Source organism: Meriones unguiculatus, chromosome X (assembly GCF_030254825.1).
Source record: "Meriones unguiculatus strain TT.TT164.6M chromosome X, Bangor_MerUng_6.1, whole genome shotgun sequence".
Classification (NCBI taxonomy): Eukaryota; Metazoa; Chordata; class Mammalia; order Rodentia; family Muridae; genus Meriones; species Meriones unguiculatus.
In genome coordinates, this window is record NC_083369.1 from 133,958,393 (window position 1) to 133,975,253 (window position 16,861).

Sequence of the window (16,861 nt, forward strand, 5' to 3'; positions counted from 1 at the left end):
TTGTTGGTCAGGCAAGGTAATTGACACCTGTAATTTTAAGCACTTGAAAGGCAGAAGCAGGAGAATCACTTCAAGTTCAAGGGAAGCCAGGGCCATAGCAAGACCCTTAACAACCAAACAAATAGCCATCTCATCACAATTCCACATTCATTTATGCCTTTTCCACTCTGATATTGATGTTTCTTCACAATTACAACCTATATACACTGAAAACAAACCCAAAAGGATCAAGGAATTGAGTGAAGGGAAGCTACTTGAAGGAAAAACACATGTCAGTGGGGTTTGCAGTCATGAGATCAAGCTTGAGAACTGTTAAGCCTCTGCTGAGAATAAGTCCAGAATAGGAAGACAGAGGGCTGGAGCTGTTTCCATATCTTCCTCTTTGCTGCCTCGAGGTGCACTGGGCTTAATTCTCCTGCCAGAAGAATTAATGTGGAAGGACTGCTCCTGTCAACTTAGGCTTGAGTGGGTCCTCCATAGAGGATCTATTCCAGGGGCAAACGAGAGTATCCTCATTACTTGGGAACAGTGAAAATTGTCCATCAGTTTGTCACCGTGTTACAGTCCACTACATCTAACACCTTGTACACCTATGTACACCTGGTCATGCCCAATTGAGATTCCACCCTGGGCCTCAAGCACCCACCATATTCTTAGCCTTTTCTCTTTTGTTGTATAATGGGCTACTTTTTCTCCTCCCCCCCACAAAAAAACAAAACAAAACAACAACAAAAAAAACCCCACTTTCTTTCTATTTCATGATACAAGGTCTGATATCCCAGACTGGCCTCAAATTTGCTGACTTTGAACTTTTAATATTTCTTTTACAAGTTATTCTTTAGAGGGCTGGAAAGATAGCTCAGAGGTTAAGAGCACTGCTTGCTCTTCCAGAGGTCCTGAGTTCAATTCCCAGCAACCACATGGTAGCTCACAACCATCTATAATGAAATCTGGTGCCCTCTTCTGGCAGAGGTATACATGCAGGCAGAACACTCTATATATAATAAATAAATATATCTTAAAAATTATTCTTTAGAATTTGTTGTGTGTATACAATTAAATAGGACCATGCCTGTGGACATTTTGATCATTCTTCTATCTCCCATGTGCTGGAAATGCAGGCATGCCCAGTTTCTGCCATTCCAGGGATGGAGCTCAGCATTTTCTGCATGGAAGGCAAGCGCTGTAACCAACCCAGCTACATCCCCATCCCTTGTGGACTCTTTCTATCTGAATTTAGCAAGCTTTAATCAAAGGTATTGATTTTCTGTCAGAAAAGGATAAGATAGTCTGTCAGAAAACATTGTGAGGTAGTTGCATTTTACATACACTTGTCAAGGGAAGCAGATACTCACACTTCGCTCAGCAAGGCATGGTCACTGGTGTTGGTGGAGAAGTGCTGCTCAAGAATTGCCACAGTGCCTGCAAGAGCCACATGACCACAGCCACAGAACAAGGCGACTCCAGAGAAGCATAGGATGGTGGCCACCAGGGAGGCATAGGGAACTCCTCCCAGACACTTGATGCAGCATTCGAAGCAACCTAGATTAAAGGAGGAAAAGGCATGATGGGCAGGAATCCTTCTCGTTTTCCTGAACAGTACCGTGAGCACATACATTTCTGCTCTATCCCCCTTCTCAGCTCTATGGTTAATATGTCAACATTCCAAAGACCACAGGGGTAGTTCCCATGGTCTCACATCCCACGAGTGAGGACTCTGGCACTTCAAATGGGAGTGTAGCTGACTTTGTTCAGAGTCTCCAAAGGTAGGGTGTCACACTCATCAACCGTCAGTTATGAGATATAACCTCCTTTGAGAGCTTCCTCACTGACTAACTGTGAGGCAGAGAAGCACAATCAGGAACGCCCATCCCATTGATAAAGGCAAAAAGGAGGACTACAGAGCCATTGTGGCTTCAGGAAGAATAGCCACAGTCAGGCTTTCTCCAAACCCAGCCTTTACAGTTTCAAAGAGCCCTTCATGTCTTCAGAGACTGGGAGAATCCAATGTGGTCATTAGAGTGTTGCCGGGTTTGGAAAAATAGCAAAGGGGATCATTTTGGAAAGGGTCCCTAAGGTACTGAAGTACCAAGTCAACATGCTCCACCCAAGTGGGCTGACCTCAGTTTGCTTCAAAATGAGAACAGAAATTACCCCAGTGGTTTAATAAAAATTGCCCCTCCCTAACATGGGCAGCATAAGCAGTTCATTCGTGGTCCTTCTCCTCTTCATCCTCCTCCCCAGCTTCTATCTTAACACACAGGCTACATGTTCAGACTCAGAACCCAAACCCAGCAGTTGAAGGGGAAAAAGAAACAGAAAAGGGGAGAAAAAAAGGACAAAATGAGACTCCATGAGGTGAAATGAAGGAGACAGGGCCAGACTTCATACTTGGTCTGAGAAAATGAGAGTTTTATCTACTTTTTTTTTAAAAGATGATTTATTTTTTATTATTTTATGTGTGTGAGTGTTTTGCCTGCATGTAAGCATATCTGTGTACCATTCACATGCTTCACGCCTGAGGAGACGGTGCTACTCCTTGTGGGTGCTGGAATTGATCCCTGGCCCTTTGCAACAGCAAGAAGTACTCTGAACCACTGAGATGACTAATCCAGCCCCGTTGTCTACTTTTTAAAGAACCTTTTCCTTGAAATGTCCATAAAGGCCTGCCTGACCTCCACAGCCAGGTGACATTTATCTTCCAGTTATTGCAGTGCTGTCCCTGGGGATATTGTCTTTCACTCTCCTAATCTCCCATTCATGTTTATATTATCCAGACCCTTCAGTAAATGGCCTGTCAGGGAAAATCCAACTTTAACTGCATTAGCATGTTTAACAGCAATCAAAGGCAATTCATTAGCTCAGGGTAAGCACATCAAGCCAGTGAAAAGTCTTCCTTTCAAATGATCTTCATAGAAGTCAGGGATTGCAAACCTCACAGAATAATCTAGTGATGAACTTTGCTCAGACAAATACCCCATGTGAATGCAATATTCATTTCAGCAGACCTCAGTAAGTGACAGGATTCCCTTTGCTCCTCGAAATTACTCTTTAGCTCATTGGAAAATACAAAATATAAGGGTTTCCGAAGGAGCCTGTGTGTCCTTCTATTTCAAAATGATGACCATCTGTATTTGGAAAGGTCTAACTCATTGAAGCAGATGTGCAAAACATCAAAATATAGAATCAGTGCACAATATGGTTGCATGTTTATTAGCAAGTTAATCTCTTAAAGAGCTTTGGACACTTGAGGTTTGTGAATGTTGATTCTGGGGATCCATTTTATTTTGCCACACAGTTTTCTGGGGACCCAGTGAAAGGAATGAAATTAAAGTCCAAATTCTTTCCAGCTGCCTAACTAAGAGAAACCAACATCCTTAGCCTTGATCTGTCCCATTATATAAAGAAAAAACAGACAAGTGTGTTCTGTATCATTTGTGACCTCATGTTCTCAGTGTCTGGGATAATATGAAGAACAAGATGGATGCTTGTTGTTGTTCATTAAACAGCTGCTCCAGGACTGTGCTATCTGATCAAGTTGTCACTAGTACCTGTGGCTATTGAAATTTAAGTTATTTAAGAGGAAGTAAAAACAAAACAAAACAAAAATCCAATTCATTTCCACAGTTGCACTGTCCATTTTCCCTGGGTAGCCACTGAAGGTAGTGGCTGCCATGATGGATGTTGCACATAAACAATGTTTCATTATCACAAAATTCAGACTTACCATTTATTTGCTTGTGTGTAATATGAGCTGGGTTCTAACTGAACCCAATGAAATCACCTGGGATTTCATTCATTAGGTGCTTTTGAAGGCAGACTGTGCCAAGCATTGTGCTTAGTTAGCCTCAGGGACACACATCTGAAACAAGACACTTTCACCTTCAAAATCAGTCTGATGCTGTATCAAAGACCAGACTTTGCTCAGGCACATTAACACTGCATCACAACACTGTCATTTACAAAGCTCACGTTCAAGAACTTCACAATTGAATCACAAAATAAAAATTTAAAAAGACCCATATTTAGCCCAGTGTGGTGGTGCACACCTGTAATCCCAGTACTCAGGGAGGCAGAAGCAGGCAGATCTCTGTGAGTTTGAGGCCAGCCTGGTCTACAAAGTGAGTCCAGGACAGCCAAGGCTACACAGAGAAAGCCTGTCTTGAAAAACCAAAAGGAAAAATAAAACATATTTTTAGTAACTTTATTACTTTGTGTTGAACCACATCCATAGCTACCCAGTGGTGCATGATACCTATAGGCTATGGGTTAGGCATACCTGGCAGCATGATGAGGGTCAGGGTACAGACCATCAGAGGACCAATGGAGGAAATCAGAGAAGAAAGAAAAAGGGAGTGCCAGAAAGGACTGTAATTCATACTGGAGATGGGGCAGGAAGGCTTTGTGCAGAAAGGCATAGTACATCTTTAAGCAAGCAATTCCTCACTGATGAGATGACCATGATATAGAACCTGATAAAGTGCTCATTCATTTCAAGACATTTTGGGTTCATATGTATTTTTAGCAACCCATATCTTTCCTTGCAATTCGAAGTTAGGGTTAAACGTTACAGTATAGCACATTCATTCATCCCTTAACAATGGAACACATCCTTCCAAATCCACAGGGGCTGCTTTGAAAGGCCCTTTTATCCAGAGGGTTAGAGAATTCTTCTTTTCAAAGGAACTATCACAGCTGCTCCCAGGCTCAAAAACACAAGTGGGGTTAAAAGAACAATGCTATTCAGTCCCAAATTCAACACTGGAGCAAGACTAATGTTTCTCTCCAATTTCTTACTCACAGGCACCATATACCAAGTGCTGTGGATCTAGTCTGGTAACAACAGGGGAAACCAGGGATGCAAGAACTTGGGGGAAATCATAACCACATCATTTTCAGCTTCATTTGTGGCTGGGAACTGTGACTCCTCCAAAATTGAAACCAAACACTGGTCATCTTTGTTACACACACAGACGCACACACATGCACAGACACACACACACACAGCTTTTACAGGCCCTATAATAATATGACTTGAAACTTGAGATAGGTAGCATGGGAAAAAAACTGATTAAGAAATACTACTACCAGGTGGACCTGAGTTTATTCTAGCTTTTTGAGCCAGTTATCCAAAGAGCTAAAATTCTATGTGTAGTGGATATTCAGCTGCCTACAAATAGATTGCTCTCCACCATATCTATGTCACTGTAGAAGCCCTAAACACTCATATAAGTGCTACTTTAAGATCAACCACCTTGATACAAGTTCCTTACTTGGCCAGTTCCAACTGCTTTCTTCTGAGACAAGCCAAACTCCACTATAATGAAATCTAACTCGGCAAAGCAGTTCTTGCTTTTGGCCAAGATGGAGAAGGAGCAAAGACCAAATGTAACTTCCTGCCTGAAACAAAACAAAACTGGACAGAGTATATGAAACAATATACATATAAAGATAATAGACAACAGTCTATGAATAACTTTCCTTGGTAATGATATAACCACTAAATCATACTTAAAAAGCAGTTATGATGGGCAGGTCTATGTGAAAGCACAGCTTGGCCCTTATTCAAATTAAAGAAGAAGTCCCTTCCCTTAACCATTATTACAAGTGTTGGGGGCTTTCAGAAGACAGTCTTATTTATTGGAGCTGCCTTGGGGTTGGATAATGGGTCAAAGTAAGAATGGCCAGCCATTCTATGCCTTTCAGAGAGTAGACAGTGTCCACTGAGTGTCTTTGATGTCCTATGCTAGGTACCAAGGACCCAATGATGAGCTAAGATAAGTGTGATCTATACTCTGTTGAAGTTTGCAGTTTATGGAAGATGAGGGGAGCCATTAAACTATTTTAAATTCAAAAGGGTGAGGAGAATGAATGGTAGGAGGGCAACTCAGGATCAGGAAGTAACTAGGAAGGGTGAATTGATTAGGTAGGCAAAGGGAGTAAAGGTTGGAGAGGAAGGGTGAGCCAGGAAGCGAGAAGAACATGCATGAAAAATCTGTGGTCGGAGAGAACAGGGTACATTCCAAGGCCACCTGAAGGGTAGAAGAAGCCAGAAACAGTTCAGTGAGAGGATGGCATGGTGAAGCAGAAAGGTCTGTAGGTGTTCACTCATGTAGGGTCTCTCAAGTCACTTTACTAATTCTGGAATATGTTAGATTCCTCCTGGGTGTGGAGGTGCACACCTTTAATTGCAGCACTTGGAAGGCAGAGGCAGGTGGATCTCTGTGAGTTCAAGGCCAGCCTGGTCTACAGAGTGACTTCCAGGACAGTCAGAGGTTACAGAGAGACCTTATCTCAGTACATCCCCGTCACCCTGTCACCTGCTGGTGAAAAAAATATTCTACTGACTGTCTGATTAGAATTTCCCCGATTGTGAAGAGCTGAAATGCTGCAGGTCCTGAGCCAAATAAGTTTGGTCTGTCTTTAGCCCTCTTAACAATCATTGCTCACCTCTGTGTTTGACATAACGCCCATCTTTATGACCTACTAGGTGAATCCTTTTGGAATATACAAATAGACTGTAGCCTTTACCAGCCCAAAGGGCTAAGAATGACATCAGATGGCTTTTCTAGTCTGCAGCATAGATTTCCTTGCTTTCTGCAATCTGTGCAGCTGATGTTCTCACTTATGTATTTTAAAAATATACTTTGGTTTATGACTTTCCTTATTCTGTTACTATAAAAAATTAACCAAAACCACTGCCATGTTGGAACATGGTACTTAGTGGTCTGAATTTGTGTTCCGGGGATATGGTCACTCGTATTTGGCTCTAGAATGGACTATCATTTTGAGGTAACAACTGTTTTTCTGTGTCAACAAATACATCTTCAGAATTATGCAAAGCCACCATTAGACATTTTAAAGCAGAGGAACAGATGGAGGCTGTATAAGAAGATGCTGGCTGATGAGAGGAAACATAGGTTTGCAGCTCAAGAAAGCTAAACCTGAAGCAAACAACTTCTAGGGACAGCAACAAAAATTTCCAGGGATCAAAAAGAGATATGAGGGGCTGGAGAGATGGCTCAGAGGTTAAGAGCACTGGCTGCTCTTCCAGAGTCACAAGTTCAATTCCCAGCAACCACATGGTGGCTCACAAAGATCTATAATGTAATCTGGTGCCCTCTTCTGACATTCAGGTGTACATGCAGACAGAACACTGTATACATAGTAAATAAATAAATCTTAAAAAAACCATAAAACTTAAAAAAAAATATGAGCTGGACCTGGATGTAGATATCTCTAATTCCAATACTCAGGAGGCTGAGGTAGAAGGAGTGTGTTCAAAGCCAGTCCAGGCTGCACTCTGTTTCCCTCAGAAAGGAGAGAAAAAGGAAGAGAGGGTGGGAGAGGGAGAGGGAGAAAACAGGTGTGATTTGGAAGTACCTTGCACAGGGTGGTTCTGGGAGGAGCCAGCTGCAGCTTTGAGAAGTAGGGAGTGTGTGAGCTGTCCAGCTATGCAGAATCTGTGTACAATCTCTAGCAACCAGCTGAGCATAGCAAATACCACCATCCCAGAGTAATACGCACAGGTTGAAGAAGCCACTCTAGTTAGCGGTTCCATCTTCCTAGGCTTAGATGTGTGGCATCTTGAGTTCACATGCAATGCCTGCTTTCACAAGATACTTGGCATTTTATGCCCTTAAAAAAATGGAGGTCCTCTAGGATTCAGCTACAATATTCTAGTCACTTGCAAACCAAATGGCTAGTTTGGGGTCTACAAGGAAGAAAAACAAAATGTTCTAAATTGTTCAGCTGTCTTGAAAGACTGCAAACTACAGTGCTTTCTCAGAGACAAGGAAGTCCCGATAACCTCAGCACTTCTCACATAAAAAGTACTTTTTGACCTGATGTGGGGCCGCTGGAGAAAGATGACTTATATGTATCCCTTCATCAACCCCCCCCCCCAAGGTGTCAGGAGTGTATGTACTTGCAAAGGTAGTGGTCTCAGATTCAGGATAGCTCCAGGGTAGGAAGTCCCAGATGAGTGACATTTTTAAGTATGGGGGTAGCACTCCATATCAGCACAGTCCCGGGTTGCTAAAATCCAAGGCTTGTTAAGGAAAGAGTAATGCTTTGCTTCAATATACTTGTAAACCCTCAGACTTGAGTTTTCCTAAGCTTCAAGCCAGCAATCGTAATATTGGTTACCACACACCAGAGGAACAAGAAAAACACTTTTGCCCTCTATTCTTATGACTGTTATCATAAATTAAAATGAAACAGAAAATCAGTGCCAGGGTTTCAAACATATTTTTACTAGTAATTCTCAGTCTCACTCACCAAACTCCCAAACCTCTTTTGAGCTAATATCTTAAGCCTTCATTTAGCTTGTCTCTGTGTAAAGACAGTTTTAGTTTTGATTCACACAAAAGCTTCACTGTGTATTAGCCTAAGACAGTTTAAATATAAACCACATAGTAGGGAGAAAAAAGTACACATCAATGCCTCTAACTGTCAATGGCCATTTTGTCCCCGGCATCCCTAGAACCTTTTGTGCTGAACAACAGAATAAAATACCTTTTGTTCTCAGGCTTGCGGATGGCCGTTGCCATGGCTGTGAGTTCATAATGGCCAAGTAATTTGCCCAAGTCATCCGTGATCTTGGCTTCAGATTTAATGCTGGCTCAGAAGGAGGGCCAGCGGGAACAAGGGCTTAGATTCTTCCCCAGGGAATGAATGTCACACACATGCATACAGTATACTCCCCTCTACCCAGGGCATGTCTTATCCTTTTAGCAAGCTACAAAATTAAAAAGGAAAGAAGCTTTTGCAGCGTTCAGAACACCAGCTACAGGGACATGGAAGCAGCTAGAATCCTACTTATGAGAAGCCAAATAAAACGACATGCACACAAGTCTCTGGGATGCTAAGTAGCATTCTCAAGAACAGATGATTTCGTTCCATGAGGGCATCTGGCAAAGTTTATTGATATTTTCGGGTGTCACAGCTGAGGTAAGGGATGCTACTGGCAACTAGTGGGTACAGGCCAGGGGCGTTGTAAATATCCTACAGTGTGCAAGATAGCATCTCACAACAAAGACTTAGCAAGTCCCAAATGTCAGTTTAGTCCAAGAGGAGAATTCCTGAGATACCATAAACAAAAACTCACATATTATTTAGACCAGTGGCTCTCAATCAGGGGCCAACTGGCTCCTCAGAAGACACTGGACAATGCCTGGAGATAATTTGGGGTCAAGGATATTTAGAGGGTGGTGCTTACATTTGATGCTAAGGATGAAGAACCTTGCTCTGAAGTTAGTGTTCAACCTTCGTCTTAGAATTTGGTTTTGTTGCCAGCTAATTTTTTTTTTATCTGTATGTGTGGGTTTGTGCATGTGGGTATAGTTGCCCCTGGAGACTAGACGTGTCTGGTCCCTGGAGCTGGAGTTATGGGTGGTTGTAGGCTGTCTGATGTGTGTGCTTAGGAACTGGACTAGGGTCCTATAAAAGATCAGCACATGATCTTAATTGCAGAGCCATCTCTTTAACCCCCCAATTCTAATATTTTTAAAAGAACTGCTTAAGATAAAATTTACATAAAAAATCATGCCAGAACAGAAGGTCTCACTCTTTCTATCACATTAAAAATATATGGAAACCCTGATATCTAAGCTCCACTGACCTGAATCAATTAGATTGGGATTTTTCAGTTGATAAGTAGGTACTATTCAGAAACTAGAGAGTTTATTATTCAAGCCTTTAAGCTTTCCTGGTGATTTCAATGGAGGATCAAATAGAAAAATTTAAAAATAGAGAATCCTGGTCAACAACTGGACCATGGATCAAATTCAGCTTTCTCTCCTTATAGCTACAGAGGATATTTTTTTTTTTTCATAAGTTCAAGGCCAGCTTGGGGCATTTCTTTATTCTGTGTTTATACCACTCTTAAGTGAGCTCAGTCTTGTCTAAATGGGGCAGGCTCAAAAATATTTTGTGGCATATGGAAAGTATATGAAATTCAAACTTGTGCATCTGTAAATAAAACTTTCTTAGCAGATGGCCACCCACATTCATTTCCATATAATGTAGGACTATAGTCAGTTCCTGAGGCAGACATGAGTGGCAGGCCACAGAAAATTCCATTAGACCCTGTGCAGGAAAAGCCTTCAGGGCTCCACTGGAGAATAGTAGCTCACATACTTTACCATGCCCTGTCTAGAGGCTAGAGTGCTCAGTCAGGAAAGTGCTTGCTGCTCAACCATCAGAACTAGAGTGAGATCCTCAGAACCCATGTAAAAATGTGAGTCAGGGATTTTATAATTTCAGTCTTGGGGAGGTTGAGCTAGGCAGATCCTTGGGACTTGCTAGCCAGCCAGTATATCCTACTAGGAAAGTTCTAGGCTGAAAGAAAAGGCCTTTTTTTACACACACACACACACACACACACACACACACACACACACACACACAACCTCAGTCTGTTTAATCCCATGGAGAGGACCAAGTTGTTGTTTTATCTTACCAGCTCCCAGAAGATTCTATGGTGTAAGTCTGCCAGTCCCACTCTAAGCCAGAAAGGTAGAATGTAGGGTTTTTGAAAGGAGATTGGATCAACCCTCGGAGAATTTAAGGCCCTTTAAGGGGACCTGAGAGGTCCAAGCTCTTGCTATAACAACACTGAGGTGTTATTTTCTTTTGCCACTGTACTGACATTTGCACAGTAAAAGTGCTGATGCTGTAGGACAAAGCAGACAGCAGCCCTAACATGCAGTAAGCACATTCTTCCGCACTAAGCATCCCAGCAAGAGAAAGAAAACTGCAGAGCTGGTTTCGTGTCAAAACATCCTCACTACAAAGAAGACGTCTATTCACTTAAAATACCACATATATTACTCTACAGGACTTTGATTAAATCGTAACCTAGAGACGGAATCTTTTAATTTTCTATGCAATGAATTTGGAGGAAGCGCAGAGTGCTTGGACAGCCCACCAATGGATGGCCATAACCTTTGGGAAAGTTCTGGTTCAGTTGTGTTAAAAGCCCACTTAGCATCTTTTCTCATGGAACACTACTTTTTTTTGTTGTTGTTGTTTTCTAGAAAGAAGCTCTGACAGGCTATAGTTACTCAGACATAGCTATTTAGAAGAGATTTTCTCACATATGAACTAAGTGAACAGCTTGTCATTTCAAAACAACTGAAATGGTATCTGTTGCCAATGAACTTGGTGAAACTTGTATCTGCCGCAGTAAGATTGACAGCTTCCCCAGCTCTGAAGACTTCTTGACGAAGTCTTGGCAGTTCTAGGAAGACACGGGACTTCATGTGGTTTAATTAAATGTGTCAATACTGGGAATTTAACCATAGGCGCACATGCACACTTCTAGCGTTTTCCAAATAATCAGTGTGCAGCTTTACAAAATCATTTCTGAATATAAGAGCCAATCAAAATCCAGGTTATATTAAACTGATAAGAACAGATACTACACTTGATCTTAGCCAAAAGGCCGAGAAGCGATTGAAGCAGGACATTCTCCCCAAGCATGGTTGGATACCATAAAAAGCTAAAATGATACGCTCAAGATGCGAGGCTAAGCACTGCACTCAGGGTCAGCCGCTTTGGACCCAGAGAAGAGCATGTCTGGTTGCATGCGGGTTGATGCCCCAGGTCCTGCCTCTGAGAAAAAGGTATCGGACGAGTCTGATGCTCTTTGGGTGGATGACACCTAAATGAACATCTGTACAAAGTCCCAATTTATTTCTAATATCAGAGATCAGACCTCTACTCTTGCCTGATGCGTCTAAAACAAAAAGGGGGAACTGTAGAGAGCTGCGGAATGCTGTGCCTTAAAGATGGAGCTGGTTTCCGCCTTCCACCTTCCCGATGGTGAGTGCTCTCTGTCACGAACAACTCCACATTTGGCCGAGGATCTGGCTTGCTTCCATGTAGGTGGACCTATCTGCATTGCCCCCGTGGCACGCCTGGGTTGGCTACCCAGAGGCTATTTAAGCTGTGGGCTGGCTTTCCCCGGGGTCCGAGGATTGTTCAATGTTCCTGAATAAACTGCATTGAAAAAAAAAATAAAAATAAAAATAAACAGTCAAAAAAAAATCCAGGTTATAGAAATAGATTTTAATAGATCAGAGACCAAAGGATCATCAGTATGGTCTCAGATTCCACATTGCAAGCAGTCTTTAAGAAAGCACTACTTGGACCAGCAAGATGGCTCAGTGGGTAAGTTTGTGCTTGCAGCCAAGCTTGATGACCTGAGTTCCATCCCTGGGACCCAGAGTATAAGGAGAGAAATGACTTTTGTAAGTGGTCTTCTGAATGCTCCCCCCATAAAGTATAATAAAATATATTTAAAAAAATGAAACCACCAATTGCTGAATCATGTCAGTAGCAGAAAAGAATTTCTAATTCTACAATTATTTTAAAAAGCCATTGGAACCTGTAAGAGATGGAATTTTCTTCATAGATCTCAACTAAAGTAAGGCAAGCCAAGATACCACTGAATGAATTCAGAGGCCAAATCCTGCTGCCTCACATTGAGTCCCATATTATGAAGCTTTTAAAAAAATAGCAAACAGTGTTTACTCTTCTCAATAAAGTATTATTTTGATTTGGAAAATATTCCTCTTTTGAAGATGTTATTTTGGATGACAAAGGATGGGTTTATTATTGTAATAGGTAAGTTGAACTGAGGCTATAGCTTAGTGGCAGAACACTTGCCTAGCATGCAGAAGGGAGCCTGTTGGGTCTCATGTGCCAAAACCAAAAGTTTAATATTAATTATAATTTCTTATATAAATATTTATACATATAACCAATATCATTAAAAGCTTTTACTTTGGAGGAAGTCTCTAATTTTAAGAGTACAAAGGGAGCTAACATCCCAAAGTCTGAGAATCACCGATTTAGAGCACTATAAGGTATTATGAAGTCAATTCATGGCAAGGGGCTTCCCTTAAAGAGTTAAGCACAGTCACTTATACAGTAACTCACCTCCCATTTCTTTTGACTCTAGACATGGATGTTCAATTATGTAATGATATGAATGCTGAGACAATTTCTAATGTCATAAAAGGAGTCATTTCTCAGAAGTCCCTTCTAAAAGCTTGCCCTAAAATCTATTTAATGAGGAACTTTCATTTCTGTGACATACCATGAAAATCTAAGAGAGATTAACCTCCAACATTTGTATGCTATATGAGTAATGAAAGCTAGGTGACTATATAAAAGTTAAACATTTACATGTCTGGGAATAAAAAAAAAAAGAAATTAAAGACACTTGTTAGCCCCTTCTTTTGCTTTCTCTGGGGCTGGCTTTAGCTTTCCTAAAGATCATGCTCAACACTTTGCCTGGTAAAGTGGGGGAGCAGGAGATCACAGAGGCTGACACCAAGTAGGGAAAGCTACCTCTAAGTCCAAATAACACTGATTTTCAGAGCAGGGAGATCTGTAAGAAGTGAGTCAGAGGCCTACTGACATTCAGCATCTTTGCTTTCCTGGACCTGTTTATGAGTCTCCTGATTTGCTGCTATGTGTGAGACATTGTGCCAGGGCTTGTAGGTGCTCCTTTCCCAACACTGATCTTTGTGAGGTGGTAAGTGAGCAGCATACAAGTACATAGCTTTTAATTAGAATAAGAAGAGAGGCAACATAGGAATATGGGGAGTGAGGTAGGACAGATGCCCTTGGTTAGTGTGAGATACTGACAGAAAAAGTCCGTGGATGAACTGAGTGTAGATAGGCTTTGGAGAGCACACATGTTCCCATGATAGGCACTGGGGAAAGAAGGCTAAATCTATGTGGCATGGGGGGGCCAAGGTTTAGCTGAGTTTCTCAAGGACACCAGGGCAATGTTAGGAGAAGTTGGAAAAGAAAGGCAGGTGGGCCCTCCTCCAGTGTAGGAGGCAATCAAACCATCTTGAGCCTCTCTGCTTCATTTGCAAGCAGGAGAGGGGGCAGGTTTGTGTGCAGGCGAGTGACGTGATTGGAGATGTGCTTGTGAGATTCATCTGGCACTGGTATGTAGGCTGGACCCGAGTGGGTGCAAGCTACAGTCTTCAGCTGTGGGCGGAGGCAGAACCAGCATTTCTGAGTTTTACTCAAAGGGGACAGGGTGTCTTCAAGGGAAGCAGGAAAGATGAATATCAGACAAAGCCACAGAGCTATTATTAAGTAACCAATGTCACATGACAGTTCATAGAAATGGAAAATGAGAAAGGGCAAGAACTTATGTGAAGCCATCTTCATAAGGCCATTCTAGAAAAAGCACAGAAATCCAGGGAGAAGGCAAAGCAGAGGTTGTTTGGGGGAGGGAGCAACAAAGAAGGGAATAAAGAGGACTTGGTGGTCTCTGGGCATGACAGACACATCATCATCATACTTAGAACACAAGAAAGCCAGGATTTAAACCCTTGAAATAGATGTAGGGTGATGATTAATCCTGACTTTCAATTTGACAAAATCGAAAATCATCTAGGAGGCACACCTCTTGGCAAGTCTGTGAGGGAGTGTCTGGATTGGGCTGGCTGAGGTGGAAAGGTCTACCCTACATGTGGGTGGCACCATCCTGTGAGCTAGGGTCCTGGATTGAATAGGAAAGAAAACGCATACAAATACCTGCTTTAATCTCTCTCTGATCCTTGACTGTGGATTCACTGTAACCAGCTACGTGATGCCCATGCCACCATGACTTCTTCACCACAATAGTCTACCAGTGGTTCTCAACCTTCCTAATGCTGTGACCCTTGAATTCTTAGTGTTGTGCTGAACCCCAACCATAAAATTATTTTCATTGCTACATCGTAACTATAGTTTTGATACTGTTGTGAATTGTAATGTAAATATCTGTATTTTCTGATGGTCTCAGGTGACCCCTGTGAAAGGGTCATTTGAGCCCACCCCCAGAGGGGCTAAGACCCATAGGTTGAGAACCACTGGTCTGTACCTTCAAACCATAAGCCTTCCTTACACAGCTTTTATCCGATATTTTGTTGCATCAGTGTATGCATGTTGCCTCCATCTCAAAACAAGATATTTATGTTACAGGAAAGCAACTATAGGTCACCTGTAAGTGAATGAACATGGCGGATTTACATCAAATTTTATAAAAACACAATGGGTGGTAACACAAACACCCACATAAATTTCCACTAATTACCCCCAGGAAACAATCACAAAGCAAAAGGTAAGAGAGTTTCAGTCCTTGTTTCTCCTACTAGGCAGACATTTCTTCACTGGCATTAGTCTTCTTAGGGCAAAAGTACTTTTCATGTGAGTTGATAGATAAAATCACGCATCACTTCAGAGAAAGGCTCAACCTATCTAAACAGCTTTTTGAGACCAGAAGCATTACATTTAGTACCAGCTTGTCACAGACACAGAAACTGGCTATGGGCGTGGCTTATTTGGAAGTGAACCAGGATGACCAAAATGACACAAGCTGAAGAGGTGGGGCTGCTCAAGGAGCTAATGTGTTCTCCCCAGCCATGTCAGGGTATATCTGTCTACTTACCTCTAAGAGGGCCAAAAGATGCCAAGGGAAAATGAAATAGTCATCACTGAAAATAATGTGAAAAAGTGATCAGACATCGCCAGTTGCAAAAGCCCGAGAATTACTCATCCTGGAATAATCCAGACTTTGTTCCTGACAAACAGGTCCAGAGTAACGTCCAGTGTTAATGGAGTCTCTCCTTCCCTTGACTTTCTTTGCTTGCCTACTGTAAGCTAAGGAGCATATACAAGAGCAAGAGACAAGGAGAATTGAGACGAATTTGAATAGAACTGGGATTTTCACTTTATTATCAAAACCATCATGGTGATTACACACACACACACACACACACACACACACACACACACACACACACAATGTACTTTTCTGCTTGAGTTCTGAACCCTTGGAGTCTAATACTTCACTGATGCAGTGGGTGTTCGCTGGGCCAGTGTGACACAAAGCTCTTCTACTCATGTGCTGGCAGAGTAGTGCCCCCAAATTGGAATGCTTGTAAACAAACAAGAAGTGTTTGCTGGACATATAAGATGCCTGATTATAGTTTTTACTAAGTAAGCCAGGAAATAGTTGCTGCACAATAGATTTCATTTTATAAAAATAAAAAGCAAAAGAACCCAGGAAAATGGAGAGTTAACAGTATGAATCTGAACTACAGTATGCTCACATCCTGTTCACCTCCACTGAACCAGAAAATCCCAAGTGGCTAGAAGTATATCATTGAATGAGAGCTTCCCCAACTCAAGCTGTACACACTCAGAAAACTGCTGCACACATACACTCTAGGGAACAGAGAGGCAAGTGCCAACAGAACCTACACAGCAAACATGCAATGATGGAGGAAAACACGCCACAGACAGGTAGCTTCTAGCATATGTTAAATAACTGTCCCTGACACATGACTGGATTATATTCAGGAAGATGGAAGACACTTGTGTCTTTTTCCCCAAGCCCCCATCCATAACTTTCGCTTCCATCATTCTTACTTGTGTGTCTTCATCAACTGAGAAGAAAAAAAAAAAAAAAGATTTAAAACTGTCACAGTGCCAGGTATGGTTACACATGCCTTTAATCCCAGCACCTGGAAAGCAGAAGAAGGTAGATCTGAGTTTGTGGTCAGACTGGTTGGCATAATGAATTCCAGCACAGCTAAGACTACACAGTAAGACCCTGTCTCAAAAGAACAAAAAACAAAATAAAAATACAACAAAATAAAATTGTAATAGCACTTGGAAGGTAAAAGCAGGAGGATCAGTAATTCAAGATCATCCTCATCTATGTAGAGAGACAGTACAAGCTGTCTGAGACCTGGCTGGGGGACGGGGGGGTTGGGCTATGGCCAGAGCAACTATCAAGTCTTAAAAATGTAATTTCCTTAGAAATGACAATGAAAAGAAAAGA

General features: G+C 41.9%; 1 protein-coding gene and 1 non-coding gene across 8 annotated transcripts in view; both read right to left on the reverse strand.

The window, feature by feature from the left end:
• The window catches only part of Gpm6b (glycoprotein M6B), a 151,158-nt gene that overhangs the window by 15,487 nt on the left and 118,810 nt on the right, over window positions 1–16,861 (reverse strand). For all 7 annotated transcript variants that reach the window (XM_060374272.1, XM_060374270.1, XM_021655608.2 and 4 more), the window contains one exon: window positions 1,356–1,542. In XM_060374272.1, coding sequence (XP_060230255.1) covers window positions 1,356–1,542 — 187 coding nt within the window. The remainder of the gene's footprint in view (window positions 1–1,355; window positions 1,543–16,861) is intronic.
• On the reverse strand, window positions 11,273–11,458 carry LOC132650235 (U2 spliceosomal RNA). Its single transcript, XR_009588615.1, has one exon. It is a non-coding gene; the product is annotated as a U2 spliceosomal RNA (small nuclear RNA).